Genomic DNA, 21,081 nt, shown 5'->3' with positions numbered 1-21,081 from the left:
AATTTTCAATCAAAGTCCCAAAAATGAAGGGCCAAGGGCTCATGATCAATTTACCTTAAAAACGGTGGACTCAAAGAAGGGCCCAAGGATGTAAAATAAGGGTTCTGATTAAGACAATACCCTTTTAACATGATACAAAAGTCAACTATTCATGCTACTGCGCAGTTAAAAAGACTCATTTGTTTCCAAAAAGAGGTTTAAACTTAGAGAAACAAAGTCTTTCCTCATTGAAGAGTGGGTGGGGCACCCTCCACCAATGGGAGTGCAAACTATTAATTTGAATCGGATGTCAAAAAAAAGAAGGGCCAAGGGCTTATGATCGATTTAGCTTGAAAATGGCGGGTTAAAGGAAGGGCTAAAGCCTTACAGAAAGGGTTCAGACTCAAATTGTGAAATCATGCGAGTACATATGTTTCGAAGGGGTAGGTACACTTGTCTAAATTATTTTGGAATTGTTTAAGTCTATTAAAGGGTGGTTAAAACGCCAAACACCCTTGGGTGTAAAATAAATTTGGAAAGGGTGTTAAAAAATTGAAGGGCCAAGGGCTTATGATCGATTTAGCTTGAAAATGAAGGGCTGAAAGAAGGGCTAACGGCGCTAAGATAAAGGGCTGAGAATCAAATCATCATCTGAAATATTCTTAGTTTGACTAGGCAAGACACTCAAAAAGTGTATAAAAATCTTTTTTAAACTATCAAGTCCAATAGAGGGTGGTTATAATGCCAAACACCCTTGGGTGTAATAATAATTTCGGAAAAGAGGTTCAATAAATGAAGGTCTAAAGGGCTTATGATCGATTTAGCTGTAAAATGAAGGGCTTGAGGAAGGGCTAACGGCCAAGATAAAGGGTTCAGACACAAATCATGAAATCATCTGAAATATTCTAAGTTTGACTAGACAAGACACTTAAAAAGTGTAAAATCTTTATTAAATTATCAAGAGAGTGGTTATAATGCCAAACACCCTTGGATGTAATAATAAATCTGGAAAGAAGGTTCAAAAAAGGAAGGTCTAAAGGGCTTATGATCGATTTAGCTTGAAAATGAAGGGCTGAAAGAAGGGCTAACGGCTAAGATAAAGGGTTGAGAATCAAATCATCATCTGAAATATTCTTAGTTTGACTAGGCAAGACACTCAAAAAGTGTAAAATCTTTTTTAAACTATCAAGTCCAATAGAGGGTGGTTAAAACGCCAAACACCCTTGGGTGTAGTAATAAATTTGGAAAGGAGGTTCAAAAAATGAAGGTCCAAAGGGCTTATGGTCGATTTGGCAAGAAAATGAAGGGCTGAAGGAGGGGCTAACGGCTAAAAGAAAGGGGTCAGATTCAAATAATTAGGATCGTCTGAAATAGAAATATTCTAAGTTTGACAAGGCAAGACATTCAAAAAGTGTCAAATCTTTTATAAACTATCAAGTTCATTAGAGGGTGGTTAAATCCAAACACCCTTGGGTGTAATAATAAATTCGGAAAGGAGGTTCAAAAAATGAAGGTCTAAAGGGCTTATGGTCGATTTAGCAAGAAAATGAAGGGCTGAATGAGGGGCTAACGGCTCAAAGAAAGGGGTCAGATTCAAATATTGAGATCGTCTGAAATATTCTAAGTTTTACAAGGTAAGATACCAGACACTAGTCAACAGACACCCTTGTATGTAATAGCTATTTGTGTAAGGATGTTGAAAAAAGAAAGGGCCAAGGGCTTATGAGCCATTTAGCTGGAAAATGACGGGTTGAAGGAAGGGCTTACGGTTTACAGAAAGGGGTCAGATACTCAAATATTGAAATCAGGGAAAACGTTCTCTTTAAATAAATCAATCAAATCGGAATCAGATTGTAAATTTATAAAATAATTTCCGATATAATGATCCGATTTAAAATCGGAAACCATGAAATTTTGAATTATTGTAATACAATCCCATTAACGTGAGTTCAGTTATGATAATCCATTAATGACGTCACAATCATCGTCACGTGCGTAGTGAACTGATTTTCATCAACTAACTTATAGTAGTTGTTTTTATATCCTTTTCTAACACTCATTTCAGTTTTTTGAAACAATTATGGGTCATTTCAGCAAAAGAAAAATTGATTGAAATTGGTATTCCCTTATGAAACATTCATAATAATTGTTGTCTCTAGAGACTTTTCAATGATTAACGGTATTTAAAAGAATGGAAGTCTTTTGTAATCGCGATGTACATCGAAGGAACAGTAATTTTGTCTCCGTTATGTTCTTTATTGTACACTTTGAGAAATATTCCACAGAGGCTCTCAACTTATTCACTTTGGTTCCTTTTTAGAGAACAGTTTTGTCTGTTGATGGAAAAGAATGTGTCCCTTGACAAATGTCCAATTTGTTCGCTTTTCATTTTCAAAACCATTCCCTCGAGAAATGAATAATTTCTTCTAACCCACCAGTGAACAATTTCGCAAGTTAAAGTAGAACATAATATCCCTTGATAAAATGTCCAACTTGATATTTTTAATAAAGGAATACTTTGTTCCATTCTGTGGGAGAACGATTTTGTACGGCAAAATAAAAGAGAATGTCTCATGACAATTGTCTAATATGGTGGTGTGTTCAATATCAAAACCGTTCTCTCAATACATGAATAATTTCTTCCAATACTTAGAGAACAATTTCGTATGTTAATATGAATAAACAAAATGTCTTTTGATAAATGTCCAATTAGCTTGCTTTTTCTGTACAGAATCGACTCAAAGGGAAGCAACTCTTCTAATCTGTAAGAAACCATGCGTTGTAAGCACTAGAACATTTCCAAATCCCAAGTTCTTATAATTTGAGTATCTTTTGCACGGACTAAATATTTCTAAAAACTGAAGTTAAATGTCCTCCTTACCTTTATTGATATGGTTCCAGTTAGTTCCGTTGTCACTTAATGAATAAAAGTTAAGTCTGGAACCCTCATTTATGGGGACAAAATTTGTTGTTTTTTCGGCGCCAAACAATTTTTACCCCCGTTTAACAAGTAAACCAATCAGAAGGCTGCAAATATAATAAGATGATAATAAATTTCCTTGTTTTAAAAGAATAGGACACCCCGTGTAAATGAATATTTCCTGAATCAAAATAGTATATAAGGACCTAATTTATATACTAAATTATCAAAAGCCGGTATGGCACGCCGACGAGTGCTCTTCGTAGACTGGAATTCACTCAATGGATCAGCAAATGGAAAGCGGAAGTTGATTTTCGAAGAAAACGATAAAGGTAAATTCACTTGTCCAGCTAAACTTTGCTTACATGCCGACTTTGGTAGTAAACGGGGCTTGCGGAAACACATCGACAATAAACACCCCTGGCTTTATTATTTTGATGATCAGCCTGAGATCAATAGACAGGAAATTGAACTGAATCAACCAATGGCTCATAGAAAGGCTGCTACCCACTCAAAACCTCACTATTCTATAGAAGACGGTATCGGCAAGGCGTTTCTCAATTGGCTACGAACTACCTGTGGCGGAGGTAAAAATGAAAAGGAAGCTAACCAGACCGCCAAACGTGCACTCAAGTTTTTGATGAGTAGTACTGGGGACAATGAATCTCAGGCATCATTGTCTTATGAGCTGATCGATTGTTGTTTGGGCTCGACAAGCATCATCTTAAAATTCATGACTGTATTAGAGGAGGAATGGAAACTGTCTTCCTCTGGAGCATTGAACTATGTAAAATCAATCTCTGATTTGATGGATTATAGAAAAGCGATGGGGATCAATGATAGCAAATTGCGTTGTTTTACTATTACAGAGGTTTACTTGAGAAGGGCAAGGGATAATCTAAGGAAGAAAAAACGTCTTGATAGCACAAGAAATTTTGATTTAGAAACCCTCATTGGTCGCGACAGCTGGGCAAGCTTGGAAGAAATGGAGCGGGTTATCCCTCACCATATCAATGGCTTCAAGCAGGTTGTTGAAAAGTGCAAATCGCAAACACCATTACCTACCAAGCAGGAATTAACATTTTGCACTCGTTTCGTGACAACCTATCTTTTTTTACGTGTTAAATGCAGCAGACCCATGACATTTCAATATCTAACTCTTCCGATGATCGAAAAGGCAAAGCAGACTGATGGCTTCATTGATCAAAGAGAATTCAAGACAAGTGGTAAATATCTATTCGACACTTTAATTCTAACAGAGGAAGTCTTTACAATTTTGGATAATTACATTGATATTGTCAGACCTCACATGAAGCCAGCATGCCACTATCTTCTGGTATCAACAGCCGGCACTCAATACCAATCCTTAACAAGTGCAATGACGATCCTTGTACACCAAGCAATAGGAAAGTACATCCATCCAACTCGCTACAGACAGATTATCGAGACCGCCAGTGCCGACAGGTTATCCCATTCAGAACAAGAAATAGTCTCCGAAGATCAAAAACATAGCTCAGAGGTAGCAAAGGTCCATTATAAGAAAAAACAGTCAAGAATTGTGGCAACGGAGGGGAAAAGATGCATGGAAAAAATGCTTGGAGACGCACGAAAGGACCAACAACAAGCCATTTCAGGTTTGTATACCGAGTTTGTCGTTCTACATTTATAATTATACGTCAATCGATACTTCGGTTAGCAGCCGTATTGAGAGAAAAAGAGAGTAGTATATGTGGTAGTGTGAAGGGTTCGAGCACAGACTTGCACCGCAAAGGACTGTGTTCGAATCCCATGCACTCACAGGCAGGATTTATTTTATGGTGAAAGATTCACTAACTTCACTTATAATTTCAGGTATATTCAAAGATTTGGCTGAAATATCCAAATTTCCATCGATGAGCGTGGCAAGTGAAAAAGCAGGACCATCGACAAGCAATGTAGCTTCGCCTTATGTGGTAAACTCTGACGAAGATATGCTTGATTCTGAGAGCATCGAAAGACAAAGTATAGAAGTTAATACTATTTTGCAACGAGTTCAAAACATGTGTTCGCCGGATGATAACGCAAATCTTGACGACAGTGAGGGTATCCAAATGGAAGTAGTGAGATCAGTGGATGAAGAAGCACCCGTCACATTGGAAGAATCGATTGTTTACGATAGAACCACGACAACTCGAAATTCATCAAGAAAAACGGAGGTTGAAGTAAAAGCTCAATCGAAAAACAAGGCAAAGAATGTAAAATTTTCCATCGAAGAAGACGAACAGTTATTAAAAGGTATTTTAAGACATGGCGAAAAAAGTTGGACAGCAATCTTAAAGGACACACAATACCAATTCCATCCAACGCGGAACCGAGATTCTCTTAGAGTGCGTGCAGACACGGCAGCTTTCAAAAAACTAAAGAAGAAACAACCCAAATAAACAGAAAACTGGAATTAATATTTTCTTAACTTAACATTTATGATAAAATTGTATATATTACATTAAAAATATCAAAGAATTTATAGAAAAATTTTTAGAGCGATAAACAAAACTAAAAAATTTTCAAAAACACTGCTTCCAAAATTTAACATGCTTGTTCCCAATAATATCAACATCTTCTTTGCTACTAGTGAAACCATAGATGCGATCAATTTCGGCAGCTCATGAATACAAAACATTATTTTCTTTTCTTATTTCGAGATTGTTTCCTAAAAATAGCCTGCTTGTTCCACTTAGTGTCACATTGTTCCTTGTTCTTACCCAATTTCTAGAGAAAAAGTGGATAGTGGCTGTCTAAGTCCGTAAAATTTTTAACTTTTATCTTGTTCCCAGATTGTTCCCTAAAAATAGCCTGCTTGTTCCCGTTAGTGTCACGTTGTTCCCGGTTGTTACTCATATTCTAGAGAAAAGGTGGGTCGAAATTGTAGAATTTTCTTGTTCCCAGATTGTTCCCTACAAATAGCCTGCTTGTTCCCGTTAGTGTCACGTTGTTCCTGGTTGTTACTTATATTCTAGAGAAAAGGTGGGTCGAAATTGTAGATTTTTCTTGTTCCCAGATTGTTCCCTACAAATAGCCTGCTTGTTCCCGTTAGTGTCACGTTGTTCCCGGTTGTTACTTATATTCTAGAGAAAAGGTGGGTCGAAATTGTAGATTTTTCTTGTTCCCGGATTGTTCCCTAAAAATAGCCTGCTTGTTCCCGTTAGTGTCACGTTGTTCCCGGTTGTTACTTATATTCTAGAGAAAAGGTGGGTCGAAATTGTAGATTTTTCTTGTTCCCAGATTGTTCCCTAAAAATAGCCTGCTTGTTCCCGTTAGTGTCACGTTGTTCCCGGTTGTTACTTACTAGTATATTCTAGAGAAAAGGTGGGTCGAAATTGTAGATTTTTCTTGTTCCCAGATTGTTCCCTAAAAATAGCCTGCTTGTTCCCGTTAGTGTCACGTTGTTCCCGGTTGTTACTTATATTCTAGAGAAAAGGTGGGTCGAAATTGTAGATTTTTCTTGTTCCCGGATTGTTCCCTAAAAATAGCCTGCTTGTTCCCGTTAGTGTCACGTTGTTCCCAGTTGTTACTTATATTCTAGAGAAAAGGTGGGTCGAAATTGTAGATTTTTCTTGTTCCCAGATTGTTCCCTAAAAATAGCCTGCTTGTTCCCGTTAGTGTCACGTTGTTCCCAGTTGTTACTTATATTCTAGAGAAAAGGTGGGTCGAAATTGTAGATTTTTCTTGTTCCCAGATTGTTCCCTAAAAATAGCCTGCTTGTTCCCGTTAGTGTCACGTTGTTCCCGGTTGTTACTTATATTCTAGAGAAAAGGTGGGTCGAAATTGTAGATTTTTCTTGTTCCCAGGTTGTTCCCAAATTTAGCCCGCTTGTTCCCGTTAGTGACACGTTGTTCCTTATTGTTAAACAATTTTCAGAGAAAAGGTGGATTTTCACTTGAGGGCTCCTCAGAAACTTATATTTTATGAAATATAATGACAATAACACGACATTACAAAAGAATTTATAAATCTAGTTATAGGGTTTCAAAGATATAAAAAGTATGGAACAATCATACAATGACAAAATCTTCTTCGATATCAGAATCCGGTATTTCGATTGGGTTTGTTATCTCTGAGGAAGTTTTGCGTACAGGTTTTATACGGATCTTTGGCTTGACCTCACCCCCTTCTTCTTCGTCTGTTGTGATCAAGGAGACTGGGTCCGTGATTACAGAGGGCGTTTTTCTACCTTTAATTCGTGGCGGTTTCTTATCTTCGTCCGAAGCGCTTTCCGTTGACGTGCCACTATCGATTTCATTTGACTTTTCCAATTTCTGTGATTTCTTCGTCCGCTTCAGGGATGGAAGAACTTCATCGTCGTCATCACTTGTATAGTCGCTGTAAAGAATCTTCAAGAGATGTAGAGGAGATCTTTTTGAAGACTTCGGCGGTGAAGGTGCAGAGGTTTTGCTCGAACTTGATGGGTTGGAAGAACTTCCCTGGGAACACTTTTTCCTTTTGATAGGACTGAAGTTTAACACTCGGTTGGGAAGTGTCGTTTTTGTTGAACTAGAAGAGTTAGAGTTTTGCTCTGCTACATTAGTAGGGGTGGAGGTTGAAACATTTGGGGCGGGCATATCCTTTAACGGAGTTTCAGGCACCGTTTCCTGCCGTGCCAGCCAAGCCTCGTAAAACGTGTCTCCGCCACGCCATTTGCGTTTTCTTCTTATCTCGTACCTAAAAAAAATAATGAAATCAGCCGTCAATATAACATCGGTTTCGTGGTGCTGGAAGTTTCCTTATGTTTCAATCGGAGCATGGAGCATAAGAATTTCGAATCCATAATATATTCAATGGTAAAACTTAACAAATTAACAATTTGCAGGCTCAGTTAATCACACTTTGAGAGAAATAATAACAAATACCTCTTTATGTCCTCCTGGTTGATAGGCACCTTCTTCCAATCCTCGTTAGACATGTAGTTCAAAGTATTGATACACAACTGGTAATGAGTAGTTCCTTTCTCCGTGTAGAAAAGTTGGTGTGTTTTAGCCCACCTAGCTGGAGTTGCCTCGTCCGACTCAAGAAAATAGAAATCCATATCCTCGTCATCCACAATCGGGTCTCTGACAATTTCCTGTTGTATTAGTTCATGGGCAGACTGAGAACATGATAATTCGTCTTCCTGAAAGTCTGACTCCATAATTAGCTTGTCGGAACCGCCGTCATAATCATTGTATATGCTTCCAACTTTGTCATCTTTAGTAGAAAATACGTAAGCGTCATCGCAGCTCTCGAATAGGGGCGTCTCTTTAAGCACCTCTGAACAATAATGAATGACCTCCATGCAGTGACGCCTCAGCCATCCTGTTAGAATGATATGGAAACCGTCCATTTAAATCAGCTGGATAATCAAGACGTGAGACATAGGAAATACATAATCTACTATACGCTCTAAGAAATTGCAAAACAAATTGCTTCAATTTAACAAACGTAGTTTTTTGAAATGCACCAATCGTAATTACTGTAATGCCTTACTTGTTACACTGGAATCATTCTTTGGTAACGGTTTTGTTGAGAACACCTTCAGCCGGTTGTATACAGCGTCATGATCTTTCGATATTCCAAAGTTTGGTAGCACATTCGTAGTGATAAAAAAACCCGAGTTGTACATCACCTTTGTTGCACTGGCGTGTTTCTGTGAGAGCATGATTAAACCACCTAAAATAGAAATGATTGAACCCAAATTGTCAATGTTTTTACTCGAGACACGCCCAAATTCACTTTTGCGCAGGAATCGATATGCCAATAGTCTACCTCTCGAAGATAAGATTGAAATAAACTTTATCATTTTACCTTGAAGTATACGCTTTGCATCTTCACAACTAAGACTGTTAACAGTCCACTCGTCCATGAACACCAACTCGGTTTGATTGTTTATCAAATGTCCTGCAAATCTTCCCTCTTGGGTGACTCCAGCGATGTTTTCTGTTGGTATTAAACCTTCGAATACGGCAGCCCAGCTGGTTTTGCCCGAATTTGAGTCGCCCTCTAGCAAAAGTTTTGGCTCCTTCATTGGGAACTTTTTGTGCAACAATAGTTGAAAATATTTCTGCAAGAAATGAACTCGTGTCTTCCGTTCGGGAAAACTGTTCATTATTCCTGAAGAGAAAAACAAAAAGAAGGTTTTCATAGTTTCAAACAAATTTACAAAGTTCAAAAGTTTTATGTCACTTTTCAAGTATATCGAAATGTGTCGAAATGACAAAGGCCAATTTAAAAATCTGGAAGTGGTTACCTTGGATGAAAGGTCGAGGATATGGTACGTATGATTTATCATATGTGTAGCGGATGAACGCACGGGGTGTGCACCCTTCAGGAAAATTCCTGATTTTGTAAAACCGCTTCTCTGAAATTACGAAGATGGTACGTGCCGGCAACACTTCAATAATATTGTAAAGTATCTTCAGTGGCTTTATCAATCCGCAGTCTGGATCTGAAAGCAAATTCGATACCGAATTGATGTGCGATGCCAGCACATTGGCGACCGAGCCAACACGGAGTGATCTCATCAGGAACCTCTTCACTGTAAGACAGTACACATAAGAGAAAGCACTATCTGGAGCCTTTTTGTAGATTTTCCCGTTACAGATGGCATAGCTTTTCTCCTTCATGAACCTTGATAGCTCTGCTACAGCAATACAAATTGGATCGGTGGGAATGAACGATGGTGTAAGGTTAGAAGCTGAAAAGGTAAAAAATTATATAAATAATAAGTGAAAAAGCCACCATCCATCTTTTCTCTAGAATATATGTAACAACAAAGAACAATGTGACACTATCGGGAACAAGCAGGCTAAATTTGGGAACAAGCTCGGAACAAGAAAAATAGCCATTATCCACTTTTTCTCTAGAAATTAAGTAACAACAAAGAACAACGTGACACTATCGGGAACAAGCAGGCTAAATTTGGTAACAAGTTCGGAACAAGAAAAACAGCCATTATCCACTTTTTCTCTAGAAATTAAGTAACAACAAAGAACAACGTGACACTAACGGGAACAAGCAGGCTAAATTTGGTAACAAGTTCGGAACAAGAAAAACAGCCATTATCCACTTTTTCTCTAGAAATTAAGTAACAACAAAGAACAACGTGACACTAACAGGAACAAGCAGGCTAAATTTGGGAACAAGCTCGGAACAAGAAAAAGAATTCAAATTTCAAAGCTTAACCATCCAAGATTCACCTTTTCTCTAGAAATTAAGTAACAACAAAGAACAACGTGACACTAACGGGAACAAGCAGGCTAAATTTCGGAACAAGCTCGGAACAAGAAAAACAGCCATTGTCCACTTTTTCTCTAGAAATTAAGTAACAACAAAGAACAACGTGACACTAACGGGAACAAGCAGGCTAAATTTGGGAACAAGCTCGGAACAAGAAAAACAGCCATTGTCCACTTTTTCTCCAGAAATTAACTAACAACAAAGAACAACGTGACACTATCGGGAACAAGCAGGCTAAATTTGGTAACAAGTTTGGAACAAGAAAAACAGCCACTATCCACCTTTTCTCTAGAAATTAAGTAACAAAAAAGAACAACGTGACACTAACGGGAACAAGCAGTCTAAATTTGGGAACTAGCTCGGAACAAGAAAAACAGCCATTATCCACTTTTTCTCTAGAAATTAAGTAACAACAAAGAACAACGTGACACTAACGGGAACAAGCAGGCTAAATTTGGGAACAAGCTCGGAACAAGAAAAAGAATTCAAATTTCAAAGCTTAATTATCCAAGATTCACCTTTTCTCTAGAAATTAAGTAACAACAAAGAACAACGTGACACTAACGGGAACAAGCAGGCTAAATTTGGGAACAAGCTCAGAACAAGAAAAAAGTTAAAAATTTTACAACCCTAAACAGCCACTATCCACTTTTTCTCTAGAAATTAAGTAACAACAAAGAACAACGTGACACTAACAGGAACAAGCAGGCTAAATTTGGGAACAAGCTCGGAACAAGCAAAAAAGATTTAATTTCAAAGCCCTTTAACAGTGTTAGGCGATAATTTTATTTAAAACTTACCATTGGAAGATTCTGCATCGTCAATGGTAAAGGCTATAGTCAAAAATTGGATATTCTTCATTGCTTTGTGAAGATCTTGTCTCGAATTTTGCGGCATTGATGGTCTAATCGTCAGTTTGGCAAATGGTTCACCCTCCTCAAAATCTTCAAAAATCGGATTCTCGGTTAGTGTGAGCCCATCTCTTTTGCGCAGTTTTCTTCGGACAGCCTCGAAAAAGAATTTCATCGCCTTGTTGATGATGGCCGTGGAAGCGTGGTCTTTCAAAACCTGACACAGCAACCTGGAATAAACTTCGGCTGTATCGATCTTGCCTCTTCCTGATTAAAAGAACATTTCATTATTGAAATTTATTAGTAAGTAAGAATCAAGAAAATTTAGAAAAGGGGAGTAGATTTTTTGACATGACAAGAAAAAATGATGGAGATATGAAAAGTATTTTATGACATACACCATCTCATAATCATTTGTATTCATATTCCAAAGATATAAACAAGCCAATAAGTAAAACTTACCTCTCACTGTAATCGGCTTACACGAAGAAACGTCCAAACCGGCAAGCATCATTTTTGAGGAAATGTCAGTTTCAAATTTTGCCACCCCACGTTTGGTTGATGTTATAGCGATCCAAAAAGACACGCCTAAAAATATAAAAAATTCCAATGAGCACATGTTCGGAGAAAATAAAGAGTCATATTTTAAAAGTAAAAGCAAAGCGAGAGTACCATTTATTCACAAGCTGTCGGAGAAAATATCAGATATGGTTTAAAGATTGAACACGCCACACAGAGGACTAAAGTATAATATATGTACCTGGTATCATTGCTTCGTCATCATCCTCATATTGTTGGTATTCTTGGTCACTTTCAGTGTTTCCATTTGTTTTTTTCAGTTCTTTTCTCAAAATAGAGGACTGCATGGCACACGTGCAAGAAAAATAGGCTACCACATCGTCATATAAGTTCACGATCGATTCAAGTTCGTCTCGTTTGCTATCTATATTATAGCTTGCTAAATTTATATCTTGTTCTTGTACATCCCAAAGACAACGTAGAGTAACAACAAAAAATTTATCTTTAAAAATCGGCACCAAAAAATTCTTAAATGCATTTCGTACTGTAGAACTCCTGATAGTTCTTTTTACAGACATTGCAGTCCAAACAGTGCACACGCGAAGTAAACACTATTTGATGATATGCCTTAAGGGAAGAAATTTTCGCGGGAACTTAATTTCGCGGTTTTCGCTGATTTTGCCTAAAACCGCGAAATTAAGTTCCCGCGAAATTTTACAAAATCGGCAATCCGCGAAATTAAATTCCCGCGAAATTTAATTTATTTCACGCATTCCCCCAAATTCGTACTATTTCAAGCCTTAAAACAGGTTTTTTGCTTATTTAATAACACTTTTAGCCAAAAATATCCTGCAACCTCGAAATTAAATTCCCGCGAATTTTTCGAAAATCGATGAACCGCGAAATTAAATTCCCGCGAAAACAAATAATTTGACCAACCGCGAAATTAAATTCCCGCGAAAATTTCTTCCCTCTTTTAAAAAGTGTTAACCAACGATGTAAAAATAATAGATACTAACCAACTACCTCTAGAAGGCACTTCTCCCAAGAGAACAACCATTGTTTTCCTATTGAAATGAAGCTCTGTGTGCAGTCACAGATATCTGTAAAACCTGAAGGGCTAGATAGGCAACTTTAAGCTTTCTCCAGCAAAAAAAAGTGAAGCAAAAATTTGACTTTTTAAATTTCGTGCCGATGGATAGGATCTAGCATTTTATTTGTCTTCGGAGCGCGAGATCAAAAAAAGTAGGCGGCAAACGCTATTTCACATCTCTCAAACCGGTGAAATTGCATATTTTAGTCACGTGACTTTGGTAGGAAATCCTTCCAAACCTAGGCTTCACTTTTCGATAAAAGCCACAAATGTAGCCCTTCGGGCTTTACAGATCTGTGTGTGCAGTGAGTGTTATGCTTTTAGCTAGATTTTGACACACTTTTTAACATCCACTGAATTGATAGAAAATTTGAATTGTTAGCCGCAAATCTAGCCCTTCGGGCTTTACAGATCTGTGTGTGCAGTGAGTGTTATGCTTTTAGCTAGATTTTGACACACTTTTTGACATCTACTGAATTGATAGAAAATTTGAATGGTTATTTACTGCAAATTTTGGATTTTTTTTCAAAAGATAAAGGTACCAATCTTTAGACAAATTGACTACTGATACCACTTAATCTTCATCTGGATAAATACGCGCACATAAAATGCTGTTATCTGAAAAATATATGTGTGATTTGAAATGCGATATCTCACGTATGAAAAGTGCATGAAGGTTGCATGATACAAAATAAACAGATAATGTTTATACAGGGTGTCCCTAATAAAAGTATCGAGTTTGAACATGCGATTGAGTAAAAAAGTTTGTGTGTGTTATCGCTAAAATATAAGAACGTTCTCCATCACATAGGCTTATTACAAAAGGTAGTTACAACGTATAAATTAATCATAATGACAAAGAAAAAAGAGGGAGAGCTTAAAATACAATTTTGTGAATACACACTTAAAACTTTCTACTCAATCGCAAACTCGATACTTTTATTAGGGACACCCTGTAGAACAATGTTATAGAACAATAATATCTAATTAAAAAATTCCTTCTCCTATGTGAGGCTGCCTATAGTTTTTCTAACCCAAATTTTGGTAAAATGTACATCACGTGATCGATTTTGTCCAATAGAAGGTTGCAAATGAAGCAGGTTTTTATTTAATTGCACTTTTTACGATGTAAAATGTCATTAATATTTTTACAACCGTAACACGGATGTTTTTTGAGAATCAAGGCAAGTTGGTTATCTATTATTTTTACATCGTTGTGTTAACTGTCGGGATAAAGAAAGAAAACGTCTCGAATGTTTTTTTACAGAAAATTCTCTTCTTAGAAGATCATTTCATGAGGAAAATGTCCCTTCCTGAGTGTGAAAAGTTGTGACATGTATCTTTTCAATTGTGGTTCTTTGCCAATGGCAGCGAGAACTGCAGTATCGACGGATTCTTGTTTTGATTTACGTTCGTCTGATACTTTGCATCCCTAAAAAACAAAGAAATGAACAAATAAAAAAAATTCCAGAAAAGAAAGTTTTATACCACAGCCAGGCAAAACAGAAAAAAATCATTTTTGGGGTCGTATGTGCCACACTTAAGCCCTTTATCACAATTTCAAGTATTTTTGTGCTAACAGACCTAACTAGCGAGGTTAAGCAAGAAGCTATCTATTACGTACGGAATCTATTACGTGAGATTTTCGCGGGCTAGCGCCCAAATCTCAAGGCTAACTCTGTCCTGTGGAATTTGACCTGTACGTAATAGCTTGTGGAGTGGATCTATTGCGCGAAATTCTCCAATATCTCCAATCACGTAATAGATATCGATTAGGATCTAAGAGTTGTTTTTGCCAAGCAATGGTCAATCGATAAGGCCGGAGTCAATTAGGGTCAAACATCGAAAGTGGAGCGCGAAAAAAATAGACCCAGTTGTGGATTTTTTTTTATTTTCTAATCATTTGCTTCTTGCAGAGTCTTGAAAGTAGTCGTCCTTTAGGATCAAATGTAAGTATTTGTGCAGTTGATTATCAGCAGAAGTTGTATTGTTGACTATGATTTAATTTTGTTCATACATCAAAGGGCACATAATTTTAACTTTTGTTTTTCCTTTTCTGCTTTTTAGTCTCAACAAAATGTCTACATCCAACAATGTCAATGTCACCATCAAAGCCAAAAAACTACACCCAAAAAGACCTGCCACCAAGATTACCACATCACCATCACCACAACAACTTATGAAAAAGGCTATTTACATCTTTCCGTCTTCCTCGTCATCATCCATCTCTTCTACTTCTTCTGCTGCCGCCGCCAAACCGTTTTTTTCAACTACCATTGCCACCAAGCCACTCAATTTCCTCCCCGAAAGAAAAATCGTGCCAAAAGAAATGTATGCCACCTCCATTGCCACTATGATGACGACTAAACCTGCTGCCACATCCACACCTGCTACATATAGACCTAAACCATTCCATCAAGCTTTTCAAATTCCAACATCCACCATCACCAAAGCAACCAATCCCTCTGCCACCATTAAATCCTATCTTACACCGCCAGTAACACCAACAAAGCCACCAAAAAAGAAAACAAAATTTGACGATGCACGAGATATTGCTTTATTTAAAGAAACACTTTCTTGTCACCTTTTTGACACTCAAAAGCAAACGCAAGAGCGAAAGGCTAAATGGCTAGCAGTGTCATCCAAAATGAGCGAGCTTTTTCCTGGCGATGAAACTTATGAAATCAGGACAGTCAAGGACAGATTAAGCAAATCAATGGAAACGTTCAAAAAGAAAAATAACGCAGAGCTCAAGGGATCTGGGATTGAGGTTGACTATAGCGAAAAAGATAATCTCCTCCAAGATCTCCTTGACCTTGAAAAGACATCCTTGGACATTAAAGAGCAAAGAGACGAAGAGACGAAAAAGAAGAAAGAATCGCAACAACAAGGCTTGGAAATGAGAAAGAGAGCTTTGGAATCTATGTCAGAGACGCAAGAAAGGTTGCAGAAACCAAAAAAGGTTCGGAAGCAAAGGTCAGATAAAAAGAAGATTGACAGTAAGGGTATTGTTGACTGCATCAAGCAAAAATGGTCTTCTGATAAGACAGATAAGGAAAAGGAGCTTGCTTTGCGAGAGAGGGAAATTGCTTTAAGGGAAACAGAAAGTGGGAATTGGAAACTTTTGATTGCAACAATGCAAGAAACCATTGACACTCAAAAGGCCAGGATTGCTCAACAAGAAGCATATATTGAGAGGCTTCTGAAAGAAAAAGAATCATGATGTTTTTTTATAGCATTTGATAATTTTTCTTCAAGAAGTCTTTCACTGTATGCTTTTTGTGTTAAAGTTGCAATCAGTGTGGGAAATTTTAAATATAAAATATGCATATGCTTTTAACTTTTTATTAACCTTTTGACAGTGCAAGGTTTTTTGCTTTGATACAATCAAATTTTTCCAATTCCCACTTTCTGTTTCCCCCTCTCCTAAAGCAAGCTCCTTTTCCTTATCTGTCTTATCAGAAGACCATTTTTGCTTGATTTACTTCAAGAATACCCTTGTCAGCTTTTTTTTTATCTGATTTCTTGCCTATTAAAGCGAGACTTTTTTGGTTTAGTTGGCCTTCTTGTGTCTCTAAATAAATTTCATAGGTCTCTATATTTTTATTTTATTTTTCATTATTAATAATTCCCCTTGTGATTCTTTCAATTTTTCGTCTCAGAAAAAATCTCATCGCTCTTCAATTTCCAAGGATGTCTTTTAAAGCAATACTTTTTCCCTTCCAAAACAAATTTTCTGCGTCCTTTTATAAGAAAATGATTGTCCTTGCTGTCCTGTTTTTTTAATAAAAAATCATTGCCTGAAGATAATTTTTGAAAAAAGCTTTTAGCCTTGTGTTTGTTACAAAATAATAAAAACAATAAGAAAGAATTGTCTACTAGACTATATTTTTAAAAATATTTAAGTATTTAGGAATTTACAGTTTTTTAATTCACATGCTATTTTTTCAAGCAATGCCTGAGTTAAATGTCCTGAAAATTCTTCTTTGTCTTTTTCTTTTAAACTACAATTTTTGTGGTAGCTAAAAAGTTCTTTGGTGGAAAGAATGCGGTGGCCAAAAATGATGATAGTCGGTGGAAATAATTTTCTTGTGTGTAGTTGCTAAAAAGTGCTCTTTGGTGGAATTATAGTAATTTTGAGTAAGCTTATTTATTAGGCTGTTACATATTTTTTCAATATTTCTTATTTATTTATAAATTATCATATAAAATTTTACTAACAAATCAGTTTTATCCTTTTTTATCCATGGTTATTTCTCACACTGTAGCTACGACAAATGTCCTAAAAATTCTCCTGTGTTTTTATCAATTTTCAATTTTTGTGGTGATTAAAAAGTTCTTTGGTGAAAAAAAAATTTGCGGCGGCTAAAGATGATGGTGGAAAAAAATTAGTATCTATAAAAATCTATAAAAAATGCTCTTTGATGAACTATTCTGTTCACAATCTCTTTCTAGTTTTCGAATTTCTTGATTGTTTTATCCTGAAGAATTGTCTATTAGACTATATTGAAGAATATTTGTTATGAAATTTTCATGATATTTGTTATATAGTTTTATGACAATGGCGACTTAAATTTTGTTGTGGTTCTAAAATTTTATGTATTTTAAAGCCTTCTACTAGTTATATTAAATATTGTATATGAAAAATATTTAATTTATTTTTCAAGGCAATTTGTTAGTCAAATGGTTTGTTTCATGATTTTACCCCTGTTGGAAAAAGAAAAAAATTAAATTTGTAAATATAAGCAGATTATAATTATTATATATTATTACATTATTGTTTATTTGAATTGTATTTATTATTTAATCTTTTTTTAAGATTTCAATCACTCCCTAAAGAAAATAAGAAGATAATTTGAAGCCATCACGCCATTAGATTATTGATACGTAGAGCGTCAACAAGGGAATAGAGCAACGACCTCAATTTAGTAGTGATACCACTAAAATAGAACTGGAGTGCGAGATCCATGTCCACGATGGAAACTCATTTCGAAACAGCGTGATGCAAAATAATACAAGAAAACAATCCTATAAAAAGACCGTTTCAAGGTCGAAATGAATAATGGCTGATTGCACCTCCATAATGGCTCCCCAATGGCTAGACGCAAAAAGATCCAACAATTGAGACCGACAGATAGTCGCTATTAGAGCGCAGTTGTCCTGATTACCCCCGATTCCTTTCGAATGTGAAGTACCCTATAAGTTGAAGGTTAGACTTTCCAAATTGAAAACACTGCACGTACCTGGTATTGATTTTGTTCTGATTGATCTAGCCTGGGATATAAATCACTTGGTTTGAGTGCATCGGGTACAGGCTGTTTGGTCAAATGACAACAGGCTAAACGGAAACTGGAAATCAGCTTGTTCTTCAATCCGGCTTTCTCCTGTAAGATAAATGTTGTGATCGTCTCGTGAACGTTAATTGATTTGAAATAGCGAGGTTAAGCATGGAACTATATACGCCGCACATATCTATATCTATCTAGATTTCGATTAAGAGCTATTTTTGTCCACGGCTATTGGGCTGACTCGGTTAGGCCGTAAATCATAACTCGCATCATTATTGCAGTGTTGTAAATGCAACGTCATAAATACGTCGTAAATATAACTTCTTATATAAGATTCAGGCCGAGTCCTTGTCGAGGACACTCAACAAACTGAAGCTTAACACGTTCATCATCCCTCGAATCAAAGCTAAGCCCCTTTTTCCCATTGAGTTTCGAGCCCGAAGGGCTAGAGACGAGACGCCGAGCGTAGTTTTTACACAAACGCCGGATTGAAACTAAAATCTATCGCTAGATTTCAAAAAATGTAGTCCTCCAAAACAAAGGAACCGCTAGATACAATCCATCATCATGATTACGGCGCGTTCTATGCGCGTTTTGGATAGGAAATAAGTAGCTTCAATTTCTCTTGCCTGAAAAGGGTTAAAGTTTCGCCTCTAGCCCTTCGGGCTTGAAACTCAATGCATTTTCCCCTCCCACAAATTTTTCGAATGAGGCGGGCAATAAAAGATTTAACTCACCAGAACGTCGTACGCTCTCTGAAAAACGCGCCCTGCATCTCCAAACATCTCTTTCGGAAAATAATAACTTCCAAGATCCAAACAAATCTACACAATGGAAAAGACAGAGAACAATTCAATTAGGACAATTAGAAATCACTATTTTGAATAATTTTGCGAACATTGCGATAAACACATCGGAGAATCGGAGAATAACTAAAATACAACAAAGATTTATTTGGAACCTGAAACCTGGAGCCTAAGAAATAGCTACTATAAAATCAAACCCAATGAGGTATAATATAATTTCACTGCATTAAAACTTTATGGCTACGAGCTGCTGAGTCATGGCATATACCTTGACACTCAAACGATACATGTCAATCGTGAGGCCGAACCTACAGCACTTTGCACAATGCCTAAATCTTTTGACACTTCACGTATCCATCCCGCGGCAGGGTATGATTTGGACTTGTCAGATGAGATGTAGTATCATGGTTAGCATCGAACTCAGACCTCCAAGACGGGAGTCAAGAGCTAATGAAAATAGAGCATGTTACCTGGCTAATGACGTCACTAAGCGGAACCACAATATCAACATCAAGAAGTGGAGAAACTTTCATTATCAATCCTTTGGGAGGTGTTGTGACAGGTTCACTACCATCCTGATCGGTTGAGCTTGCACCGCTGTCATGTGGTTGATCTGTAGCGGCTGGTACCTGATCTTGTGGCTGGAATGGTGGTGGCTCAATGGGTTGGGAATCAATTTTATGTATGGTTCTTGCTTTTGGTAGAGGTATGAGAAGATGATCTTCGTGATATAAAGCTTTCTCTAAGATGTCCACTGATAGATGTTCCTTGATGAGCTTCAACTAGAAATTTCAAGATAAATAAAATAATAATTTAGCGTAAAAAAACTTCAGCATTTTCTCAAACATATCGATACTAAACTATAGGATTTTCCGAAGGCTCTAAAAATCAAACTGTATTATGTATAGCAAGGAAGACTCGCCTGTTTAAAGATACTGTGTTCTTGATTTTCACGCCCTTCGCGAGCAACACTCGATCTATATAATTAAAAGGTAAAAAATTATTGAAATTATCAGGCACACGATGTAGAAGTTTACGCATTACGCAGAGCGGATCAAGTCCTACTAGCACAACTGAGAAGCGGAAAACACAAGGTCTTCCGCAGCTACCAACATATGATAGATGAGAGCATTGACCCTACATGCACCAAATGTAACAGCGGGGAAATACACAACCTCGAACACTGGTTCCTCCGCTGCCCAGATGCATCAGAAGCAAAACACGAAATTTTTGATGAAAAAGAACTTGAGGTGGGCCTGGGACTTCTCACAAAGTGCCCTGAGAAGTTGATTGCCCTGGCGAAGAGGACTCTCTTCGGGGTTCAGCAATGACCCAGTATTCACACACACACACACACACACACACACACACACACACACACACACACCATAGCACACGAAAAGTCCATAGTGAGGACCTCATTCGCAACCCGTTAAAGTGAGGACCTACACAAAAAAGTCTATATCTTTACGGTTGGTTCGAAACGCAGGACACAGGACCCAGGAGGCAGGACACAGGACACAGGTCAGTGCTGACAGGTCAGCTTTAATTGCTGTAAAAGACAAAGAAAATGTTTGAAAAACACTTGTAATTGTTAGAAATATCATTCTGAGGGTATTTTATTGGTCTATAACCTTTTTAAAGGTCAAAATCTATCCACATGCTTGCCACGTGCTTTTGCATTTTGTGCCGTGTATAACACGGACCTGTAATACTTGTATTATATATTACACATAGATCACGCATGTATAGTAGCAGTTATCTTTTCAATGTCATTGACATGTGACATATATGTTATACACAAAATACGAGTCTGCTAAATTGCGTGGGTTGCGTGGGTGCGTGGGTCAATATTTTTGCGTGGGTAAATATTTTTGCGTGGGTCAATTTTTTTGCGTGGGTCAATTTTTTTTTCGTGGGTAAAAAATTTTGCGTGGGTCATATTTTTTGCGTGGGTCATATTTTTTTTGCGTGAGTCATTATTTTTTGCGTGGGTCATATTTTTTGCGTGGGTCATTATTTTTAGCGTGGGTCAAAGTTCTTGAGTGGGTCACTATTTTTTTGGTGATGTTTTAGCCAACTCGATTTTTTTACCAAATTAAAAATTTTGAGTTAGCTAAGACGTTTTTTTTGTCAAATTAAAATTTTCAAGTTATCTTATACAAAAAAAACTAAACAAAAGCACACAGTTATTATGTAGTAACACCTTGTGGTTTATTTTACATAGATGCACTTATTTACTATAACATTATACAGAATCAACACACACCCGTCTAATTTTTGTAGACACACTTCAGGACCACACTTTTGAATTTTAGCATGCTATATTTCAGGATTCCAGTGTCATGTCCTTTTCTATTGCTTTGAGTACAGCGTC

The 21,081-nt window shown here is 37.0% G+C and overlaps 4 protein-coding genes across 4 annotated transcripts; 2 read left to right on the top strand and 2 right to left on the bottom strand.

Annotated features, from left to right (window-relative positions):
• Window positions 1-3,681: 3,681 nt before the first annotated feature.
• LOC136800537 (uncharacterized) lies at window positions 3,682-5,468 on the top strand. The gene is made up of 2 exons (XM_067057200.1): window positions 3,682-4,533; window positions 4,751-5,468. Exons 1-2 carry the CDS (start codon window positions 3,708-3,710, stop codon window positions 5,317-5,319), a joined length of 1,395 nt encoding a protein of 464 aa, XP_066913301.1. The 5' UTR covers window positions 3,682-3,707; the 3' UTR covers window positions 5,320-5,468.
• Window positions 5,469-6,809: 1,341 nt separating this feature from the next.
• LOC136800543 (uncharacterized) lies at window positions 6,810-11,490 on the bottom strand. The gene is made up of 7 exons (XM_067057203.1): window positions 11,461-11,490; window positions 10,948-11,265; window positions 9,159-9,605; window positions 8,717-9,022; window positions 8,399-8,581; window positions 7,786-8,227; window positions 6,810-7,597 (listed from the first exon to the last, which is right to left on the bottom strand). The coding sequence occupies exons 2-7, from the start codon at window positions 11,171-11,173 to the stop codon at window positions 6,931-6,933; spliced, it is 2,271 nt and encodes a 756-aa protein (XP_066913304.1). The 5' UTR covers window positions 11,174-11,265; window positions 11,461-11,490; the 3' UTR covers window positions 6,810-6,930.
• A 3,197-nt stretch (window positions 11,491-14,687) lies between these two features.
• Window positions 14,688-15,833, top strand: LOC136800570 (synaptonemal complex protein 1-like). Its single transcript, XM_067057230.1, has one exon. The coding sequence runs from the start codon at window positions 14,688-14,690 to the stop codon at window positions 15,831-15,833; it is 1,146 nt and encodes a 381-aa protein (XP_066913331.1).
• A 1,478-nt stretch (window positions 15,834-17,311) lies between these two features.
• Window positions 17,312-20,112, bottom strand: LOC136800569 (uncharacterized). Its single transcript, XM_067057229.1, has 5 exons — window positions 20,092-20,112; window positions 19,175-19,486; window positions 18,636-18,722; window positions 17,854-17,994; window positions 17,312-17,317 (listed from the first exon to the last, which is right to left on the bottom strand). The coding sequence occupies exons 1-5, from the start codon at window positions 20,110-20,112 to the stop codon at window positions 17,312-17,314; spliced, it is 567 nt and encodes a 188-aa protein (XP_066913330.1).
• Window positions 20,113-21,081: the final 969 nt, after the last annotated feature.

This window comes from Clytia hemisphaerica, unplaced genomic scaffold (genome assembly GCF_902728285.1).
Source record: "Clytia hemisphaerica strain Z4C2 unplaced genomic scaffold, Clytia hemisphaerica genome assembly, whole genome shotgun sequence".
Classification (NCBI taxonomy): Eukaryota; Metazoa; Cnidaria; class Hydrozoa; order Leptothecata; family Clytiidae; genus Clytia; species Clytia hemisphaerica.
The sequence above is the reverse complement of the archived record's forward strand: the minus strand, read 5'-3'. Positions and strand labels throughout refer to the sequence as shown.

Bases quoted from the DNA above. Each gene is read 5' to 3' on its own strand.
- LOC136800537 (XM_067057200.1), top strand. From the start codon at position 3,708: ATGGATTATAGAAAAGCGATGGGGATCAATGATAGCAAATTGCGTTGT. The intron at 4,534-4,750 runs GTTTGTATACCG...TTATAATTTCAG, and splicing joins CCAACAACAAGCCATTTCAG to GTATATTCAAAGATTTGGCT.
- LOC136800543 (XM_067057203.1), bottom strand. From the start codon at position 11,173: ATGAAATTCTTTTTCGAGGCTGTCCGAAGAAAACTGCGCAAAAGAGAT. The intron at 8,582-8,716 runs GTAAAATGATAA...TTTCTATTTTAG, and splicing joins TGCAAAGCGTATACTTCAAG to GTGGTTTAATCATGCTCTCA. The intron at 8,228-8,398 runs GTAAGGCATTAC...TCATTCTAACAG, and splicing joins GAATGATTCCAGTGTAACAA to GATGGCTGAGGCGTCACTGC.
- LOC136800570 (XM_067057230.1), top strand. From the start codon at position 14,688: ATGTCTACATCCAACAATGTCAATGTCACCATCAAAGCCAAAAAACTA.
- LOC136800569 (XM_067057229.1), bottom strand. From the start codon at position 20,112: ATGGACTTTTCGTGTGCTATG. The intron at 19,487-20,091 runs GTGTGTGTGTGT...TGAAATTTCTAG, and splicing joins TGGACTTTTCGTGTGCTATG to TTGAAGCTCATCAAGGAACA. The intron at 18,723-19,174 runs GTAACATGCTCT...TCCATTGTGTAG, and splicing joins TTAGTGACGTCATTAGCCAG to ATTTGTTTGGATCTTGGAAG.